Here is a 22763-nt window from a genome sequence, read left to right as displayed (position 1 = left end):
AATTAATTGTAATTTACAATAATTATTTAAAACGTTTGTATTTTATGTCTCTCTTTGTGTCAGCCAACGATATTAAATCATCGCATAGAGCAATAATGTAATATATTATAGCTGTCCAAACTTAGAACTTTCACTCCCATTTTCGTAAAACACATATCGATATATGAAATATAAAATAATGAAAACAGTAGCGGACTCAGCACTTTCCCTGTAGCGGGACACTTCGCTAAGGCAAATATTATTAGAATTTAATAATATTAGAATTATTATTAAAATATTCTCCTTTACCTTTAATTGAAATGAACTATGAAGAGTTTTCAGAAGTCGAATGTATTTCGCTCTTACTCAATAAATTAGGTTTAATCCATACAAGTTTATGATAGATCGAATCAAATGCTCTCCGATATGATAAAAGCCGCATATATTTTTGTTTTAGGCGCAGGACAATTTTTATTAGAGAAGAAAATATAAATATCAATATAAACCAGATCGAAACCCAGATTAACTTCCTAATGTATTAAAAAGAGGTTTATGAAATCATTCGTTTTATCTCTTATTCACAATCTAGTCTGCTCAATTCTATCTTAACAAGTCGATTCTTGCCATTTCGACGAGTAGAAGTGAATTATGATTTACTTTCTTGGCCGTTTATCGACAAGCGCTAGACGTCACATTGTATCCTGCTTCATTGAGACGGCTCGGTGCACGATGCGTGGTTCAAACGGTCGAACAGCAGGTCGAAGATGATTTGTGTTAATGCTGGCACGGAAGGGTCACTCGGTAGGTTTTCATCTCCGTCTCTTCCTGGATACAGTCCTCATGTCGTGTCCGATATAGTAGTGGAGAACCACCGACTACCCCTTGACGATTTGCCTTCGAACACCCCCGGGAAGTCACTCTGAAGCTGGACCATATAATGGATATGAATGTAGTGACGCCAATATATGACATAATGGTTGATATAATTCTTGAAACTGGAGATTGTATCAATAATCACCTTGCCACTAGTTTCGCAATGACATATAAAATTCTAAAAATAGCTAAAAATTCACTACTTTTCGAGGTCCGCTTGACCAAGGTTTTTAGTTGAGAAAAAAAAGCGTCACTAGCGGGATGGCAAAAAGGAGGTAAAATTCAAAAGGTGGGGTTGAGATGGGAAGTTGGTTTCCGAGTGGATCGAGGTCAAGATAGGTCAAGTGGTAGAGCAGCGGCGTATCTAACCGAAGATCGTGGGTTCGAATCCCGATCATGACATTGACTTTTTTATCTCAAATAAAAGCCTTAATTAATTGAAAGATACTAATTGGTCAAGCGGACCACGAAAACTAGTAAATTTAATAAGAAAAAATGAAGTATACAATAAGCTCTCCGTAGCCATTTCATTTGTCGTCGAGAATCTAATAGATTACACGACATATGAAAAATGGCAAAAAGGAGGGAAAATTAAAAAAAGGTGGGGTTGAGATGGGGAGTTGGTGTCCGAGTGGATCGAGGTCACGATAGCTCAAGTGGTAGAGCAGCGGCGTATCTAGCCGAAGATCATGGGTTCGAATCCCGCTCGTGACGCTGACTTTTTTATCTCAAATGAAAACCTTAATTAATTGAAAGTAGCTAAAAATGATGGTTCATTAACAACTTAACATATTACATAAATATCCTTTTGTTAGGATAATTTATATTAAACTTTGTAAATTTTTCTAATTATATATTATAAGAAATTAAACGTAAAAAAAGTTGTTTTATTGGTGAAAAGTGGAATTAGAAGATTCAATCATACTATATCAAATTAAATTAATTACCCTTAGAACTTAACTGTTTCCCGTGCTTCATCACTTTGTGGTTAACCACTAATTATTAACTCATTCCACTTTACTTGTATGTTATGTTTCATGTTTTTTTACCATACAAGGATATTGAGAGTTAAGAAACATACTTTACAACTTTTTACGTCTAATTAAAATTATTTTCAAATTAACGATTAGCACCCGAAATCACGTTTAATGTGAAATAGGTATAGATTCTAGATTTATGTTGGTTTGTCCAGTAAATGGATTTTCTAATTAATTTTACATTTTTGTTTGTCATTCATATTTAGTTTAGCGTGAAACACATTTTCAGAAAAATCCTCGAGTTGCATATATCAATCTGTTTACAAATTAAATTACAAATTTAAAAAAAGAAAAAATATCAGCTGGATTATAATATTGTGGTTTCATGTTTTACTTGAGAATGGAAGAGTAAATAAATATTATAGAATTTATAAACACACTAGCTTATGAAAATAATATGATTTACATTTTAAGAACTATTTTTTTTTATTATTTTATTTTTTTTATGAGATCGCCATGTAATGATATCATCATAGTCGAGAGGGGAGGGCTAGAATTTGGCCAGCTCAGTCGATCATAAGGGATCGATTGAATCGCGTCTCCGTGTAAAAAATAAAAAATACAAAAAATGGCCGTCTGCATTATTTGCACGTATTTAGTGTTTTTCAATAAACCTTCCTCGGTCGCTTGTCCCAAGTGCAGGCTGGTTTTCCACAAAAGGTGCGTGGCCGCGGGGACGCTCCGCTGCCCCAACTGCGGCCAGGGCCTCCGCTCGGACGCCGACGAGGAGGAGATCATGACCCCGGAGGAGGCGGCTCGGGTGCTCCAGTCGCTCAAGGTGAACGCCGCCCGCAGGTTCGAACGGAAAAAACGCAGGGCCAAGCGGACCGGAAGTCCCATAACGCGCATGATGACCAGGAGGATGATCCGCGAGGCGGTAGAGAAGTACAAGAATTCAGACTTAGCTCAGAGAAGTCCTTCGCCCCGACTTGCGGTAAGCACCTTACCACCCCTGAATTCGTTTTTACTACCTGGTAAATATGCTGATTACTGTCAAAAAGAAAGTTGATTGTATCGGAAGTGATGGGAGCTAACGACTTACAGTTTATGGGTTGCTTGAGAATCCAGTGTTTGGACAACTGCAAGGTTATTTTTGGATAAGAATTTTGCAGTAACTGATTATGTTATTTGTCTTTGTTTTTTTAAATTCACTTGGTCGTCTTCAGATTTCACGAGCATAAGACATAAATGTAGCCGAGGGCAATTTTACCATTGGTTATCCAGGTATCTCCTAAACCAACTCCAAATTTGCTTTTCTTGCAACCTGAACGAACCTTTTGTGGTTCTGATGTTGTAGAGACGGTGCACCCTCAGGTCATGTCTTGTCTCTTCAAAATTATCTTCATCTAAAGCCTCGGTAACCAATCGAATAGCAATGCGTTTCGGTTGTTCTTCAAGGTACTATTGAGATTCGGTCAAATGACTTGCTTCCCGGTTCAAATTCGATTGGAAAAGCTGTAGCCCCAGATCCATCATTTCTATCGTATATTTCTGTATTATCAGCCTAATTGCTCAATCGACTTTCATGAAACATAGGAAAATGATGGAATAATTGCAAAATTGATTTTTGAACAGAAACATTTTCTAGACAGAGTCCGTAAAAGTCGTTCTCTTCAAGATTAGGTAAGGGAACTTTCTAAGTAGATAACGAAGGAGATGACATTTCTTAGGAGGGAAGTTACGTCTTTGATTTCAGAACAGCTTCGAAAAAACTTCAAGATGAGATGAAAGAGTGTTCAAGTCTTGTCCAACCTTGTTATCTTTTGTACGTATAGTCATGAATGTAGATGGATAAGTGTTAGGCAAAAGGAAGGATTTTTCCTCATACTTGGCACAAGAGACATTATCGCGCCAAAAGGAACCGTTCGTGGTTCACATAGGACATTTTTGTCAGGAATTAAGTCAAATCGTCACGTTGTTTGGGATTGATGATTTGTAGTTTTATGTTAGGTACATCGACAAACGCCTGATGTGGAATCTTCACACAAGATTGAAACGTCAGGAGGTTATGACACGATTTAGAATTCTTGCACGACTTCTTGACAAACGCTCTAATTTACCTCTCAAAAATAAAAGGCTGCTTTACAACACCATAGTTAAGCCGATTTGGACTTACGGACTGGAAGTGTGGGGTTCAGCCAAACATTCCAATATCCACCGCATTCAAACTGCCCAGTCTTTAATACTATGACAAATACTAGATGCTCCATTTTATGTATCGAACCAAACTACACATACAGATTTACATATTCCTTTCGTACAAGATGAAATACGTTTCCGTTACCGTAAATTTCATAAAAACCTCCCAACTAACGTAAACCAACACATCAGAAACCTCGCATCCCGACGAATCCCTCAAACCCTCCCCGCCGACTGAAGAGACAATGGCCGCGAGATCTCCTAGGAAGATGGTGATGACAGTGAAAGTGATAATGACCCACGTATCAATTGAACAAACAATATTATTGTAACATTGGAGTAATACCAATGGGTGTTTTCTCCACTCTTGGTTTCAATTTTGTTTTGTTTTAATTACCTTTCTCACTGTTACTTATTACCTACTTTAAGGTAGTTGTAATGTACAACAAAATTTAAAAAAAAGAAAACATGTTTACAACGTCATTTACGTGTTCAGGAGAAGTCTTCAGCGGTACTTAAGGTCTAAGGACGGCCAATAATGTCTGAATAGTTCACAGTCGACTCGACCCTCAGCAGACTTTCGGGGGACGTTTCAAGGACCAGAAGCTCAGGGAAAAGTAGTAACTGGTCATGAAAGTTCATAATAAACGAAGAACAAGTTAAGGATGCATTAAGAAAAGTAGTCGAGGATATCGGAAAGTTATTGTATTAAGTGATTTCACATGAAGAAAGCATGTAGGATCTGGCACTTTCCAACGCCCAACCTCAAAATTTAAATTCAGGACTTAAAGGTTGTATAGATGTATGCAGTCTTTTGATCGGGTCCCGGGCATGCTTATAAACTTCAATGAGGTTTACATCCCTGTTGCAAACCTGTACGATAAGTCGGGCGAATTATTAGCACAAACTAACACAGGTTTAAAATGTTAAAAACCACTGTTCGATAGATTTAAACTCTCACAGACAAACAAAAGAAGACTGGATTGCCCTACTTGTCCCTAATTGGATATACGGACTTGAACTTTATGGGTCTGCTCTACAAATCTTCAGAACAATAATCACCGCCCCTTTGTATGTTTCCTACACCGTACATGCCGACATAAATTTTACACTTTTGTCTCTTTTTTAGCCCAATCCCGCACAAAAGGTTTCTAAGCTGTCGCATCATCCGAAAACCTTTGTCAGAAACCTGTCATCGACCACTTTATTTTATGAAAGATTTAAATAGCTTGACTAAAATTCTCTGCTTTCAAATTTAAAAAAGTAACGTTATAGGCTTTTCATTATAAACTATGACAAATTTTAAACATAAAATTATTTTCATTCGAGCAGAAATAACTTAAATTGTTACTGTAAACCTCCTTTCATAACTATAGTAAAATATAGTTAACCTCACTGACGATGGCGCAGTGTCGAACCCAATAAAAGACCGGATTACCATAAATTCACTGACGCGCAGACCAACTCTTAAACTTTAATTTTCAGATCGAAACATTAGTACTGAGTATTTTTTTTTTTAATTTCGAATTTTTAGAAGCATTCTATCTTTATTTACTCTGAATTCCGTTCATTTCGCCTAGGCATGTTCTGTTTTTATATTATGGTGTGGGGAGAAAGCAGTAAGAATATATTACGCACCCTAAAATCACTTAAAATTGTCAAATAATTTTAAATATACCAAGAATATACCACACAAAGTTGCTGAACAAGGAATTTACTGTTATAAATTTTAAAAAATAATTAAAGGATTAGTTTCGCGAAAAATATTTATGACCTACTTTACTTAGTTGAAAAATATTTGGTTTTAGAAATTTTTGGTTAGTGATAAACTTTGATAGCCTTTACTATATTTTTGTTGTAATCTACATAAACAATGCTGTGAATGTGTGAACGATAGCTCAAGTGGTTAGACCAGCGGCGTATTGAGCGGAAGGTCGTGGGTTCGAATCCCGCTCGTGACACTGACCCTTTTATCTCAACCAATACCTTACATAAAGGTTAATTAATTGAAAAAAGTTATTTGGTGAATCGGACCACGAAATATAATGGATTTAAAAGAATTTTTTTTAAAATGTTCATGTCTTCATACGTTTAAACATAAATTATTTCATAAATCATTAAACTTATAACATACATAATAAAACTATGATTCACCAAAAATCAATACAACTAAATACTTTAATTATTATTATAACAGGGTACTTAAATATAAAAACTAAACACTGGAAATAAATAAAAATAATTAAATTCACTAATTTCGTGGTCCGCTTGACCAATTAATATATTACAATTAATTAAGGTTTTTAGTTGATATAAAAAAGTCAATGGCACGATTGCTCAAGTGGGAGAGCAGCGGCGTATCTAGCCGAAGATCGTGGGTTCGAATCCCGCTCGTGCCATTGACTTTTTTATCTCAACTAAAAACCTTAATTAATTGTAATAAAAATAATATTAATTAAATAATATTAATATTAATTTAATAATAATATTAATAATATAAATATATAAACTTATTATTTTTATTTATGAAAATATAATAATATATCAGAAATGTTAGAACTTTAGACAGTTGGAAAAAAATTATATTTCATACATTCTTCACTCAAGAAATTAAGCTTCTCACTCTCTTTTTGTTGAAAATTACTATTTTCTTTTATTTGTACTATTATAATAAATAAAACATTTTTAGTTTTACAACTCCTACTATCCAGCATACGTTTTATACTTATGGAAAGTAGGCTGTAATGGCAGCATAAGAAATAGTTTTTTAATTCAGTGCTAATTCGACTTTGAATCCAAAAAAAAAACTGTACTGCCTTTTTCATTTGTTATTATTTTATTATTATTAAAATTTTCGCAGGAGAAACACTCCGCGTCAACCTGGTTGATAATGATTTTCAAATATATAATTTGTTTTATTTACCTATTATCTGACTATACAATCATACCTTAAGGAGAGATTTTTCGCAGGGATCGTGGACTTCAGGTTGCCAAGGGGTGAATGAAATAGCGCAACAACAAATGAAATTGCACTTTCCATATCATACGCAGATGATAACGCCGATTAACAAGTCACCCGTCATCTACTAGTTTCCCTTATGTTAAACCAAAACGTCAACAATGAAAAAATTGAGCAAACTTTGGACAACAGTTTAACCCCTCAAAGTCCCAACATATCACCTTTCCACGTGTGTCGTCAGTATAGGTAGATTATACTACGAAACTCAAACCGACACCACCTGTGGCTTTCATTTCATTGAAGACTAACTGGGTAGATAAAAACTTAACTCATAATTACCATTAAAATCATAACTTTACATACATAACTACTCACATACAAATACCTACTCAAACCTATTTAGATGTTATTATCATAATATTATCACTGATGGACATTTATTTAAATGCACGACCCTTAAATTTATAAATTTTATTTAGGTCTATTAATATTTTTCATACCAAAAGTAGGTTTAGTTGAAAAAAAAGAAAAATAATAATAAAAATTAAAAATGTAAATTTTTTTTGTTGTTACCTCTAATATCGAGTATTTCTTCTTGGACGAATCACGCATGTAAAACGCCTTTGCATTGGAAAAGATTTCTGGTAAAATCCTGAGGAATTCTTTGCTATTCATCAAAAACAGCCGTTTCCAACTTTTCTAGGGTGTTAGGACCAAGGTTTCGCCGTTGTACTCATCGTATAAGTTGGTCCCAAATGTGTTCGAAATGGTTGAAATGTGGACTTCGATCTGGCCACACCAAGCACTTCATTAAAGCATTCATCCACAATACGTGCTTTATGGGCCTGGCATTATCTTGCATTAGGAAGAATATCTAACCGATTTGGGCAAATGGCATTAGATGTTCTTCGAGTTGTAAGTACCTCTGTGATGTTAGAGATCTTCCTCGCACAATAACCAGTGCGGTGTTCCAAGGAAATACCACACCAGAACGTCAATGCCACCCGAGGAACCATCCGGCATGGAGCTTACCTTTCTCTTCAGCGTTTCTATTTGATTACGCCCACCTTAATAAGGTGGACTACCTCATCTGTAAAGCTGTAAAAAGAACACGTCCCAATCTTCCAAAGTCCAATTCTCGTGTTTCCGTGCAAATTGAAGCCATTTTCCGAGCTGTGTGTAAGAAGAGGTCCACGAGCCGGGTGCCGAGCCCTGAGGTCTTTTTCTCACAGTCCTGGAGGACATCGAAATATTTCGGATTTGTATTTTTGTATTCCTGCAGTTTCGTAGAGCCTGATGACGGGTGAATTTATCGTCTTCGTTCATAGGCTTAGGTCGACCCTAAGCTTGTCCTTGCTTTCTAGTGTGAAGCACTGTTTCTCTGAACGGAAGAAGAAACTTCCTATTTTAGAGTAATTTACACTCAGTCTCCTGATGACTTCGTGCTAGCTGTATCCTTTCTCTAGTAAGGTTATCACCTTTACACTGTCATACGCACTCAACTGCCTGACTGGAGCAAATGAAAAAGATTTAAGAATAAAAATAATAGCAAATGAAACCAACGAAGGAAAAAGATTACCTGAAAGCGATTTTTAAGCGTAGATGAATAGAACGGCATAATGCTACTTTTTGTATAAATGGGGTTAATCAGTACAAAAGTAAACAAAACAAGTAAAAAAAAGTATTATTTAATGTGTGGTGATTTGTGACCGTTAATCGATAATTATTTAAAAATCGTGAGATGCGGTCTGGTGTGATGTAGGTTTCAGAAAAACATTTTCTTTATCGTGCCAACGTTTCGATCTTTATTGAGATCATCTTCAGGGCCTGGGCTTTACAAACATTGTTTACATTTAACAAATACATTTAGGATTTTAAAAAGTGAATTTATACAATGCAAAATATATTTTTTTATATTCAATCTAAGTATTTCCACTCACTCAAAATGTTTGTCTTCTGTGTAATTGTGCCAATCTTACGTGTTGTGTTGAGAGTGCCAGTGAGATATTGCTGTTTTATGTTTATATATGTTGGATTTTGAAGGGGTGGACATGAAATCGAAAAAAACAAAAAAATACCATTTTTAGATTCACTCGTAATAAAATAACCAGATAGCACATTAATCACAGATTGGTGTCAAAAAACAAGAAACACAGATCGCTACCTCAACTTTACATCTGACCATCCTCTTCATACAATAATAAACCCGGCCAAAGGGTTTCTTCAAAGAATGATTACCCTAAGCCATGAATCATTTCACCACAAGAACATTAAGATATACAAACAGATCCTCCATAACAATCTCTACCGTAAACACATAATTAACATAATAATCAACAACTACAACTCAACACTAACACAATCCACTATTACTAATAATACTACATTAAGTCTATCAACTACAAACAAACCATCATACATTTCCATGCCATTTATTCAAGGCTTATCGCATAAATTAAACACATTTCTCTCGTCCGATAACTTCAAAATAGCTTTCAAAAATTATAAAACAATTCAAACGCTTTTTTCCAAAATTAAAGATCCCAGACCAATAACAAATAAATCTGACGTAATCTACAAGATCAACTGTTTATACTGTCCGGCAACTTACATCGGTCTTACATCCCAACATCTGGACAAGAGAGTAAACAACATATTTATGATTGCAAAAAACCCAAGCAAAATCTTACAGCACTCGCTACCCACCACTTTGAACACCAACACATATTACATACAGAACAAAACAAATATAAACGTAATTTCATAGAAATGGTTTATATCAACAGAGATAAACACAGCATCAATTACAGAACAGATACATGTAAACTCAGTCGCAGCTACGCCAATATCATTAATCAAATTCTACATAGATAACATACATATATCATCACATTACATTCCACACATCAAATATTTTTCACATAGTCTATTGTCCAACAATTTAGCTCCCTTTTCCTATTTATCCCTTTCTATATAATCCTGAAAGGTTAATCTGGCCGAACCATTACCACATATTTTTTCCCTTCGTCGGGTCTTTTCACTTCAAAGAAGCCGACGCCTTATACAAAAATGTCTTTTCTATACCGACTTCCTTCCCCACCCCTTCAAAATCCAACATATATAAAGATAAAACAGCAAAATCTCACTGGCACTCTCAACACGACACGCAAGGATGGCACAATTACACAGAAGACAAACACTTTGAGTGAGTAGAAATACTTTGATTGAATAAAAAAAAAAATATTTTGCATTGTATAAATTCACTTTTTTACATCCTAAATGTATTTCTTAAATGTAAACAAAGTTTGTAAATCCCAGGCCCTGACGATGATCTCAATAAAGATCGAAACGTTGGCACGATAAAGAAAAATTCAAAAGGTGGGGTTGAGATGGGAAGTTAGTGTCCGAGTGGATCGAGGCCACGATAGCTCAGGTGGTAGAGCAGCGGCGTTCTAGCCGAAGATCATGGGTTCGAATCCCGCTCGTGCCATTGACTTTTTTATCTCAACTAAAAACCTTAATTAATTGTAGTATTATTTAATGTTCATTTTGACTACGATAGCTCCTAATTATCTGCCACTAATGTAGACAGATAATGGACTTAATTTTAAGCTAAATAAATTAAGTGGTGCGTTAAATTTGTCCATCAGTGTGTATATGGATATCATATTATTCTTCGGGTAGCTTTCTCCAGAACGCCGGTAATGTCACAATCTAACATTGAAATCCTCATCATCAAAGTACAATAATCAAAAATCAAAGCATCATCCTGCTGGTTGTATAATGAAAATAAATATAGTAAAAAACTTGTTGCATCAAATGAATATAGTCGTAAAACTTTTTCACTTTTTGTTTGATGCCTTATATTTCTATTTTAACATCTTGGTACAATTGGTTCTTAAGACTGAGGAGTTCTTTAAAAATCTATTTTCGTAAAGGTTTCTTCTGTGCAGTGGTTTATGTGGCTGAGTGACTCAGACGGAGTTTGTATACAGATGTCTAAGATAACTTTGAAATCGGCCGACCGCTGACTTATTAATTATTTATTTGGAAAGGAATTCCACAGATAAGACGATGCAAATATTTTATCGGTGTCTTAAATCAATTGTTACATTGTAGTGCGGCTCTCGATCGATAAGGCTTTCCGAATAGTATTGAGGGTTGAGGACAAAGTTTGTTCAATATCAACAAGTATATTGTTCCAACGGGAGGACGCGTATTTTACAATATTTTTCCAATATGAAATAAATGTAAGCATTATGACGTTTCTTTGAAAAAAACAAAAAACAAAGTTCTTAAAGTTAACAAAGTTAACAACAGACTTCTTATTTTTTAAGTGACAAATAGTTAATTCGATTCAATTAGTTATACATAGGAATGAAATGTGGGAGGTGTATGACAAACTATTGAGGTCATCGCCGGCCCTCTGGATGTATTCCTTCTTTTTCAGGTCTTTCATGCATATTTTTTTTAAACTGGAGCCATTTGATCCTCTAGATATAGTTGACTCTCTGACTCTCTGGTTTTGTATGTATACTACGTGGATATCCTTCGTAGCTTCTCGTTTGTACCTCAGGTTGTCAAATACAGATTAGTCTGGTCATATTCACTCCCCAGAATACGGTATTCCTCGGGGAAGGTTTAAGCAACCCCTTTCTTTAACGCTAAAAAATTATTTTTACTGACTAGTCACAAAATTACTCCGACAGACTACTTGATATTCCTCGGGGTTTGGTCGACACTCCATTCTCGCTACTAACTTACTTTTATTCTCCAGAAGTCAGGCATACACCCCAGAGTACTAGATTTTCTTCAAGGCGGGGTTAAACCATCCCCTAACTTTCACGCTAATAAATTACATTCTTTCCAATAAATCAAAATAAATACAACACCCGATACGAACATAGAAGTTTGGTCACTTTACTACAACAGATTACTAGATATTCCTCGGGGCGGTGTTTACCAACGCCTTCCTTTCACGCTAATAAATTACTTCACTACAATGACAGACAAGAATGACACATAAAAACGGAAAACAAACACTTAGAGTGAGTACAAATACTTTGATTGAATCTAAAATTTTCTAGCATTGTATAAATCCTTTTTTTTAACCAAAATTTTCTAGCATTGTATAAACTCTTTTTTGTTAATTTAAAATTTTCTAGCATTGTATAAACTCTTGTTTTTTAATCTAAAATTTTCTAGCATTGTATAAATTAATTTTTTCACATCCTACATGTATTTGTAAAATTTAAGCAATGTTTATAAATCCCAGGCCCCTGAAGATGATCTCAATAAAGATCGAAACGTTGCCAAGACAAAAAGAATGTTTTTTCTGAACCTACGTTACACCAGACCGCATCTCACGGTCTTCAAATAGTCATCAAATAACGGTCACTAAACACCACACATTTCTGATAAATTACATTCTTTCCAATAAATCAACATAAACACAAAACCCGATACGAGCATAGATGTCTGATCACATTAACTCCAACAGATTGCTCTTTAATCCTCGGGGCAGTGTTAAGCATTCCCTTCCTTTCACGCTAATAAATACATTCTTTTCAATAAATTAACATAAACACAACACCCGATACGAGCATTGAAGTCTGATCATATTTACTCCAACAAAGTACGCGATATTCCTCGGGGCTTGGCCGACATTCTCTTAATAACTTACCTTTATTCTCCAAACGTCAAGCATTGACCCCAGAGTACTCGATTTTCTTCAAGGCGGGGTTAAACAACCCCCTACCTTTCACGCTAATAAATTACATTTTTTCTTATAAATTAACCTAAATACTGACACAAAACATAAACACTATTACATTTAAAATCCCTGTTACCCTGAAGTACCTTGTCCAGCGATCTGTGCCTCGCGCCGTGCCCTAAGAAAACGGACAAACAGGTCGATGATATGCCAAAATATTGTCTCTATACATCAGTGTAGTACAATTGAAAAGGTAGTACACTGTTGTTCTATCCTTGCATAACGGATATCTACGAAGTCGTTTTCCGGCCAGAAGCTGACCCTGCGTTATTCTTCCGTGACCTTTGACTACGCACTCGTTCAAATAGTTATAAAAGCTAAGATTTAATTCATTCGATGTTGTTTAAGACTCTAGTCAGAAATCTCGATCTGTACAGTTTACACAGTATGTATTTACAATTTTATTCAAATATTTACAACCGAGTCGAGCTGAGTAAATATTTTACTAAATGAAGCAATTAATTTAGTTATGATTGCACGACCTGCCTTTATAAATTTATTTATTTGTTGTACTGCTGTTCAGTCGTTTGAACATGAACAATTAACCGAAATAAAGAAACATTCGACTTTGTTTTAATAACAGAATTGTTTTGAACGTTTCACACTTCGATTCATAACAACAAATTTACTTGATTTTTGTTTTCTCTCTTTTTTTGCCAAGGAGCTTTGTATAAATGGTTACGATATTTTTGTGTTACACCTGTTAATTGCTCTCATACAATTTTTTGATTCCTGTCCTTTTTGTCGGTATAAAACGTAATTGATGTAATTTATTTAATAAACCATCATATTACGATGGTTGTACGGAACGAGTTCGTTCTGACTTAAACAACACATCAAATGGCCACTCACCCTTGTTAAAATGATTAAAGCGTTCAAGTTGATGTAGGATGGCTGGATTATGTTTGCGAGATAATCGATTTTCCGTTCAAACTTCTGACAAGGGGACTTACGTTATTTTTCAAAATAAAGTATAAATTTGCAGTAAAATTTACGAAAATTGCAATTTAAATTAATTAAATATATTTTATAGTTGTCTGAATACAAGACTGAAAGACAATGAATTGTCAATAATGTGAGAGGGAAAGTAAAAAAGTGGTGGGTTTTTGTTATTGCCCAAGTAAACCAGTCTTTTGACTATTTTTCTTATCCTTGCAAATTGGTTTGCTTCAATTAATACGTTTTAGACGTAGACAGTCATTTGGTGACATTGCTGCAATTCTTTCCCCGGTTATGTCTATATTGAACTGTTGCTTCCCATTCAAAGTATGGATGGTAGTAACGTCCTTCTCATTGCATATCCAACCAATGAGATCATCATCATTTTGCTATTCCCGATCCCCTTTCTAATTCCAACTGGTCCTCCTTCCCTCCATACATTGAGGAGGCATCTGGTAGGGGCTATTGCGAAGAGGCTCTAGCCATTTATTCAGATGGTTCCAAATCCGACAACGGTGTGGGCGCAGCCTTCCATATCCCAGCTAGTTCCTTCTCAAAACAATTCAAACTTTCCCGCATTGCCTCCATTTTCACTGCTGAAGCCCTAGCAATCCTAGAATCCCTAAAATATGCTCAATCAATTAATCCCCATAATCTTATTATCTTTTCCGACAGTCAGAGTGTCCTATCCGCCATTTCCAATATCCACAATTCCAACCACCCTTTAATATCTCATATATTTAACACCACCATTCAACTAACCAATAGAGGTACCGTAGTGCACATAATTTGGACTAAAGGCCACAGCAACAACAAATTTAATGATGAAGCGGACCGGCTGGCCAAATCTCGGCCTCCGCTGGCATTCCCTGCTATATTATCTCCCCTAGAGATCTAAGAGCCCACATAAACAGTTACTGCAGGCTCCGTTGGCAAAACGAATACTCCGCCAGCACAAAAGGAAAATTTTATAAATTCATCCAACCTATCATTCCTACCTTCCCTTGGTTCCGATCTTACAATAGTCCTCGCCGTTCTCTCACCTCTATAATTCGGCTTCGCCTAAACCACAATTGTCTTCCCTCCCACCTCTATAAATAAATATCCTAGACTCTCCTTACTGTTCCAGCGACCCCTCGTGCATAGCTGATTCCAACCATATTTTACTATCCCAATACCTCCATCAACCGAGAGTCCCTCTACAACACTCTAATTTATAATATCCCTCTTCCTACCTCAATGTCCGTTATACTCTCTTTTACCCGCAATCCCAAAATAATTTCCTCTCTCTCTAAACTTCTATCCCAAAATAGTATAGTAATATAATATAACAAAAGTATACATTTCAATCTTGAAGTTTTGAGACTTGGCCAATATGCTAGACCATAAGGCAAAAAAAAAAAAAAGATCATCACATATACCGAGTACAGGTGTTTTCTTTTATCCACGAATAATATGGATTTTGTTGTGGTCTGGTGAGAAGAAACAGATTTAAATTAATCTTAAATATGTTTACACATTTACATGAATTGGAGCTGAGTCTTCAGTGAAATTTGAAACCATATGTTAAAAACTTAATTATGTCTATATGTAGACATATTTAAGACTGTTTTACTCTTTGTTTCTTCATCCAAATCATACCGAGATTCAGTTTATTCGTGATTAAAAAAGTGGACAATACATCTAACAATTTTAACGATTTTCTTTTATCCCATTGGCTAGCATATAACCCTATCATCCCTGAATTTTTTCTTACCTAATTGTCGTGTTTTCTAGTTTTGGCGAGGTTTCTTTAATTATGAGTTTAATAGCCTGGCATCTCTGTAATTATTCCATTTCTATTTTTTTGTGAAATAGTGGATTCAATTCACTAGTTTCATGGTCCGCTTGATCAATTAATATCTTTCAATTAGTTAAAGTTTTCAGTTGAGATAAAAAAGTCAATGGCAAGAGCGGGATTCGAACCCACGATTTTCGGCTTGATACGCCGCTGCTCTGCCACTTGAGATATCGTGACCTCGATCCACTCGGACACCAATTCCCATCTCAACTACATTTTCCGAGTTTCCGAGTGGATCGAGGTCACGATAGCTCAAGTGGTAGAGCAACGGCGTATCAAGCCGAAGATCGTGGGTTCGAATCCCGCTCGTGCCACTGACTTTTTTATCTCAACTGAAAACCTTAAATAATTGTAAGTGGATTCACTGTTTGATATTGGTATATTAATCCTAGTTTCTGGGCCTTTATAGGGACTGTTTCATACCTCTGGCTAGTCTGCTTGTTTACTATCCAGAATTCCTATATGCCCTGGCATTCAATAATTGCAGTCTGTCAGGTTGTTATGTCTTCCGAGCTTTTGGAGATCAAGGATGCATTTACCATTTACCATGGAAGGAGTTTGTTGTATGTAAACTTTTTAAGGCTGCTTGGATGAATGATCTCAGAAGTATGAAGTCTTTTCGGAGGATCTACGGAAGAGGTCAAACACAGAGAAAACTTCCTTTCGGTTTTCGCCGAGCTTTGGACAGTTTTATACTGTCATCTTCAGGGCCTGTTTTATTATCATATAAAAAACCAATTAAAACATGAAAAAAAAAAAACAAATTGCACAAAAATAGAATCTTACTTAAACCGTAATGGGGAATTAAACGACATGGTGTTTTGGGCACAGAAGTACATTATGTTTTTTGGGGCTCAGCATCTAAACATTATTTAAATTGAATACATTAATAATTAAAAATTACAATAATAATTAAAAACGTGGTCGAGAAAGGTTACCTCANTAATTTTAAATTATTAATTTATTCAATTTAAATAATGTTTAGATGCTGAGCCCCAAAAAACATAATGTACTTCTGTGCCCAAAACACCATGTCGTTTAATTCCCCATTAAGGTTTAAGTAAGATTCAATTTTTGTGTAATTTATTTTTTTTTCATGTTTTAATTGTTTTTTTTTATATGATAATAAAACAGGCCCTGAAGATGACAATATAAAACTGTCGAAAGCTCGGCGAAAACCGAAAGGAATTTTCTCTGTGTTTGACCTCTTTTGTTGATCCTCCGAAAAGACTTCATGTTTACAGCATGTCGATAATCTAGTTCATCGTTACGATCTCAGAAGTACTTTTTGAAATCTTTTAGAAATATGTTGTTGATAAAATGGTGTCAAAAATTATCTTTTGAACCTGAAATTTGGCTCGATCTAATTAAAAAAAATATACCTTTTCCAAACAGCTTTTTCTTCTTCTTGTCATCATATTTTAGTAATTGGCGCATGAATGGTAGAAATTGATTTTTTAAAGTGAAAAGCAAAATTTTTTGACGATATTCTATAAGTTTCCGTTGGTTGAAAAAGTTGTGGCAGTTGGTGGGGTATATCCGCGGTGTGTAGTGGTCGCTCAGAACACATTTCTTTTAATAACTCTCTAACTGATCAACCGACTTTCCTGAACTTCGCCTCTCCTAAAAGTTGGGCTTGGAGGTACTACGGAAGTTTTGTTTAAATCGGAGAGTCATGCGCGTAAATTCCACGGCTGGAGGGTTAGTACGTACTTTAACTCCGAAAAATTAAGACATTCCTTTCCACTATTTATAATTTGTATTGTCACTAACATCTCTACTTTACTTCTACTTCGATGCCAGACTAATAGACTTATTAACGTCATGGACGTCTGGAACTTGCAAATTAAACTGTATCTGAAACAAATTTTGTACATACATTTTGAAACAGTAATACAACTGTATGACATGCTTGTGTGTATTACAATTGACTTATCATATTTATACATGCAAAAGCACAACGAAAAGTTTTATAAATTTGGACGTGTGCGGCGTTGTCCACAAGTCAATATGGTTAGGTGGAAGGATAGCTGTTAAAAGGAAGTGAACCGTGGACATTACATTTTGATTACGTGCAAAGGTAAGTACACACAAAGTTCGTTTCTGTTTTTATGTGTTCGACGGAACGTTCTTACTTAGTAATGATAATATAATAATTCTGATAAACTCTGTGAATTTGATTTTCAATTGATCATCGGTACAGTTATCGAGCAATTAGATGTTACAATTTAATGAATAATTTTCTCAAATTTAACATCAAACTTCCAAAATATCGCGGCATAACGGTTGAAAAAGTTCTTCGTAACTATAGGCAGACATTTATAGACTGCTTAACAAAGTACTCTCCAAATGTGCAGCAGTCTGCCCAATAAATAAAATACGATAGTGAAAAGGAAAAAAGACAGAATGCTAGATATTAGGTGAGCCTGTAATATATTACTAAATATTGGAAGTAAATATTGAAGTTTTATTTTCAATATTTAAAGTATCGACACTCGGTATATTTCACTCGCGAACACTTTCTATCAAGGTATGGTCTTGAAGAAAAAAGTAAATTCAGTTTTTACTGCCAAGCTTTCGGCCTATTTTAAGGTCATCATCAGGGCAAAACAATATTAAATATGACTACAGATTGTCATATTTAGTTTAATTACAGGGGATGTCAAATTTCTTTGAAGACCGACTCAAAGCGGGAAACACATTTAGCCGATGCGACGCCACGAGACGCTACCCGAAGCAAATCCAAAGTCCAATTTTCCGTAAGATTGTATTACCCCCATGCACATCTGCCCGATGCCACGCAACGCTACCCTACTCTACGCTCTGCGATCCCCACTGTCCAGATTTTCATCGGGTCGCATCTAGTACAGTCGAAGACAAAAGTACCGGACACCCATACTTTTATTCAAACTGCATGTATTATTGTCGTTATATTTATTACAACATACTTACCTTAATATAAAACAAATTAAGCGAGATCAAAAATTCGTTAGTTTTTATTTAAAAAAATTAATTTTAATGATTGGGCAGAAAGTAATTCAGATATCGTGAGATGCGGTCGGGTGTGATGTAGGTTTCAGAAAAACATTTTCTTTAACGTGGCAACGTTTCGATCTTTTATTGAGATCATCTTCAGGGCTCAAAGTGTTTGTCTTCTGTGTAATTGTGCCATCCTTGTGTGTCGTGTTGAGAGTGCCAGTCACTGCGTGTGCAGCCCTGCGCCCCTCTTGTAATGTTCTGATTTTTGTTTCTATTTTCCTTACCGTGATCTTTTTGCCTGTTTACCAGCTTCACCCTCTGTTATGCCGGGAACCAATGACTGCTAAGAATCCGAAACATAGAAAAGTGTCTATTAATATTCTATTTTTTTAAATTTATTTAGAAATTATGAGATGCGGTCTGGTGTGATGTAGGTTTCAGAAAAACATTTTGTTTATCGTGCCAACGTTTCGATCTTTATTGAGATCATCTTCAGGCCCTGGGATTTACAAACATTGCTTACATATAACAATTGATTGAATATAAAAAAAAAAATATATATATTTTGTATAAATTCACTTTTCCACATCCAAAATGTAATTGTTATATGTAAACAATGTTTGTAATTCCCAGGCCCTGAAGAAGATCTCAATAAAGATCGAAACGTTGGCACGATAAAGAAAATGTTTTTCTGAAACCTACATCACACCCGACCGCATCTCACGATATCTGAATTACTATCGATTAACGGTCACTAATCTCTACACATTGGGCAGAAAATTTATCAAAACACCGCAGTACCATTTATTGATAGAATGAATTTAACTAACAATTTATTACACGGTTTTGCTCATAAAATTACACCAGTTTCGTCGAGTAGCGTCAGAACAGGACATTCATATTTTTTTAGTTTATTTCAAAATAAGTATATGTAATTTTGTCGTTATATTAATTACAACATTCCTATTTTAATGTAAACCAAATTAAACGAGATCAAAAATTCTTGAGTTTTTATCAAAATTATTTAATTATGATGGTTAGGCAGAAAATTTATCAAAACACCGGAATAACTTTATTTAAAACAATTAAGTTTAACTAACAATTTATTACATGGTTGTGCTCAAAGTAGTGCATTAAGAACAAAAGAGGCGTTGCGATTGTGATACTGATTTGTGATACACGCTGTGTGACTGTACGTAGGGTCCGCTTGGCGTCGCATAGAAGTGCACATCCTACCAAAACGTGACAAGGCGCCTGGTAGCATCGCATAAATGTGATCAACAGTAACAACCGCGCCAGAGGTTGTCTATGTCGTTAATGGTTAACACTGTTACAGTCTTTGGCAATGTTTTACCTTACTTATGATATTAAAACAAGTCAAAAGCTTGGCAGTAACAGCTAAATTTTTTTGTCTTCTTTTTCTTAATGCAGTGTTCCTGAATTTACCATGCATTACCATGTATATCAATAATGTCGTTAATTTTATTTAAGCTTAATCAATTAATCTACCGATTTACAACCAAAATCAATTAGTTTGCGTAAAATTGTTACTTTAAGTTAACCAGCTCATTTTACTGGCCAAAATGGTAGATGGTTTGGTCTTCTATTGAAATATTACTTTGCTAAACATTTCTCTTATTTAATGAGTAGTTAGTTTTTGTTATATAAAGAGCCTGAATAAAAGAAAAATGCGATTTCAGTGTTTGTGAATTTTTGTTTTGTTTTAATGAGCATTCGTTGAACGTTTTCGGTTATAGAACCACGAGATGGACATGAAAAACGATCCGACCGTAGCCAAGTTGATGTCTCAGGTAGTCGGTGGCATGCCGACCGCAGATGTAAAGGTGCCTCCTGGGAATTGCATGCTGCCAAATGAATTTTTGAAGTACCAGGACAGGATCCGTAACCTCGAGGTGCGCCCGGACGACGTTTGGATCATCACCTTTCCCAAATGCGGTATGACCGACCTATTGGATATAAAAATGACCGGTGTGTCGAATACCCGATAGGCTTTCTTTTTCAGGCACTACATGGACTCAAGAGATGGTCTGGCTTTTGTTGAACGACTTCGATTTCGCGAAAGCCAAATCTACGTTGTTACACGTCAGGAGTGTCTTTCTGGAGTAAGAAGTGATATCATCATTGGATGTTGGAGGACTCTGAGGCATACGTTTTTGCAGGTACAATGCGATCGGGGGTTTCAGGGAAAAAGACGGAAGTGACGATACAGTTGATCTGGTCGAAAAGATGAAATCTCCAAGGGTCGTAAAGAGCCACCTGCCGTTATACCTCCTCCCGAAGAAACTGTTCGAGGTTAAGCCCAAGGTAACGATTTGACACAAAAACCAGAGGAACGGTTCTAAGCCCATCTCATTTCAGATCATCTACGTGTACAGAAACCCAAAGGACGTCGCCATTTCGTATTTCCACCACCACCGACTTTGGAACGAGTTCACGGGCTCGCAAGACGATTTCGTCAAAGCTTTCCGGGAGGACAAAGGTTCATTGCAAGTATCCGCGCCGACAATGACTTAAATCGGTTTTTCTTTTTCAGTGACGTCGAGCCCTTTCTGGGAACACGTCTTACCCTTTTGGGATAAAAGGGAAGAACCGAACATTCTGTTCAACACGTTCGAAGATATGAAAAAGGTTTGTACCACGCACAATAGAGCTATTGTCGAGACGGTAATGCAAAACAAATTTAACGGCCAGGCTGATTGATCGATTTGTCGTTTGACAGCTTTTAGACTGGTAGGTTATTAGATGGATTCTTAGCTTCCAGTAGGTCACATCGTTGTCAGTAGCACAATTGTAAAATACATTTAATTAAAAATTAGACTGCACCACTTGCGATTGTCATGCAGTTGCTGATTTGTTGTCCGACCGATTATTTATTATTGATCGAAATGTATGGATCTATTTCTAATTAAAATTGTTTAGTTGAGATGTTCATTTTTAATTAAATTTAATTTAAAATGACTGAATGCTGGTGAAAACTCATAAATTATACACTGTCGATATCGTTGTTTTTAATTTTAAAGACCAGCACGATTTTTAACTATTGAAATATTGCGTTGAATATTTTAAAAGAGAAATGTTTGTTATCTTGGTTTGTTGTCTGAAATGGGTTTCTTTCTTTTCACAGGACCTGCGCGCGGTAGCGCATAAGACGGCGGATTTTCTGGGAGTGGCCATCCCGGAGGAGGTCGAAGACGAACTCCTGGACCACCTCAGCTTCCGCAAAATGAAAGACAACCCCGCGGTCAACTTCGAAGCCGAGGCGAAAGAAATGAACAAAGACGTCAGTTTCATCCGCCAAGGAGAGTCCGGCGCCTGGAAGAAGGTCCTCACCGAAGAAGAGACCGTGAAATTCGACAACTGGACCGCCAGTTATTTAAAAAACTCTGATTTCCCTTTCTATTCAAAATAAAATGAGTTTTATCTTTTAAATAATTGGGCAGATAATTTAGACATTGTTACAATAATACACCACGGATTCATCACCAACCAGGATTCACCACCACCCCAAATTGTCATGGAATGTACTTATCATTAATTAGTTAATTTATGACTTGCGTTGAATAATTAATTAATTAACTTTATAATTTAAACAGTACGTACATTTTATTACTGCTCATTCTGGACAGGGAAGAAAACGTACCAAGTCATTGCTGGACTTTTGACACATTAATTTGTATCTTACAAAGACTTTATTTTGCTTTTATTTAAATATGTTTTGTAATATTCCTGTCTATTAACCTCAAATTGTCGACAACCTATATAACTATAAAGACAATCTCAATACTACTACTCAATGCTACTTATGAATCAAAAAATGTGAGTACACTGAATCTAAACCTCTTTCAATTTCTGCATATTTGGGTGGAATAAAATAGTTGAATGCCCAGGAAAATTTTTCTGCTCTTTAAATCAACATTCTTATTATATCACATATAAAAGAAAATAGCTTTAAACAGGTTAAGTAACTTTGGCAAAAAACGCCATCCCAATGTATGGTGTATTGTCAGTAAAAAAGGCCAGTATGAACCGCCCCTGTTATGTAATTTTTATAATTATAATAATAAAGTTTATAATTATCAATTTGTATTTAATTGTTTGAGTTTGTTACGTTATTCCGTATAGTTACAGAAAAATATATTTAGTTGAACATAATGAAGAATGGTTTTTATAATACACTTCCTACGACATAAAGATTTCCGACAGAAAACATTAAAATTAATTCTA

General features: G+C 35.5%; 2 protein-coding genes across 2 annotated transcripts in view; both read left to right on the top strand.

The window, feature by feature from the left end:
• LOC106662802 (sulfotransferase 1C1-like) overlaps positions 1 to 22763 on the top strand; it is a 48834-nt gene that overhangs the window by 17291 nt on the left and 8780 nt on the right. The window lies entirely within an intron of this gene.
• Positions 2399 to 22625, top strand: LOC106662801 (sulfotransferase 1 family member D1-like). Its single transcript, XM_014387150.2, has 7 exons — positions 2399 to 2823; positions 20276 to 20474; positions 20542 to 20641; positions 20699 to 20843; positions 20898 to 21018; positions 21073 to 21167; positions 21664 to 22625. The coding sequence occupies exons 1-7, from the start codon at positions 2458 to 2460 to the stop codon at positions 21946 to 21948; spliced, it is 1311 nt and encodes a 436-aa protein (XP_014242636.1). The 5' UTR covers positions 2399 to 2457; the 3' UTR covers positions 21949 to 22625.

The sequence above is a fragment of the Cimex lectularius genome, unplaced genomic scaffold (genome assembly GCF_000648675.2).
Source record: "Cimex lectularius strain Harlan isolate CLEC.00 unplaced genomic scaffold, Clec_2.1 scaffold84, whole genome shotgun sequence".
Taxonomy (NCBI): Eukaryota; Metazoa; Arthropoda; class Insecta; order Hemiptera; family Cimicidae; genus Cimex; species Cimex lectularius.
The sequence above is the reverse complement of the archived record's forward strand: the minus strand, read 5'-3'. Positions and strand labels throughout refer to the sequence as shown.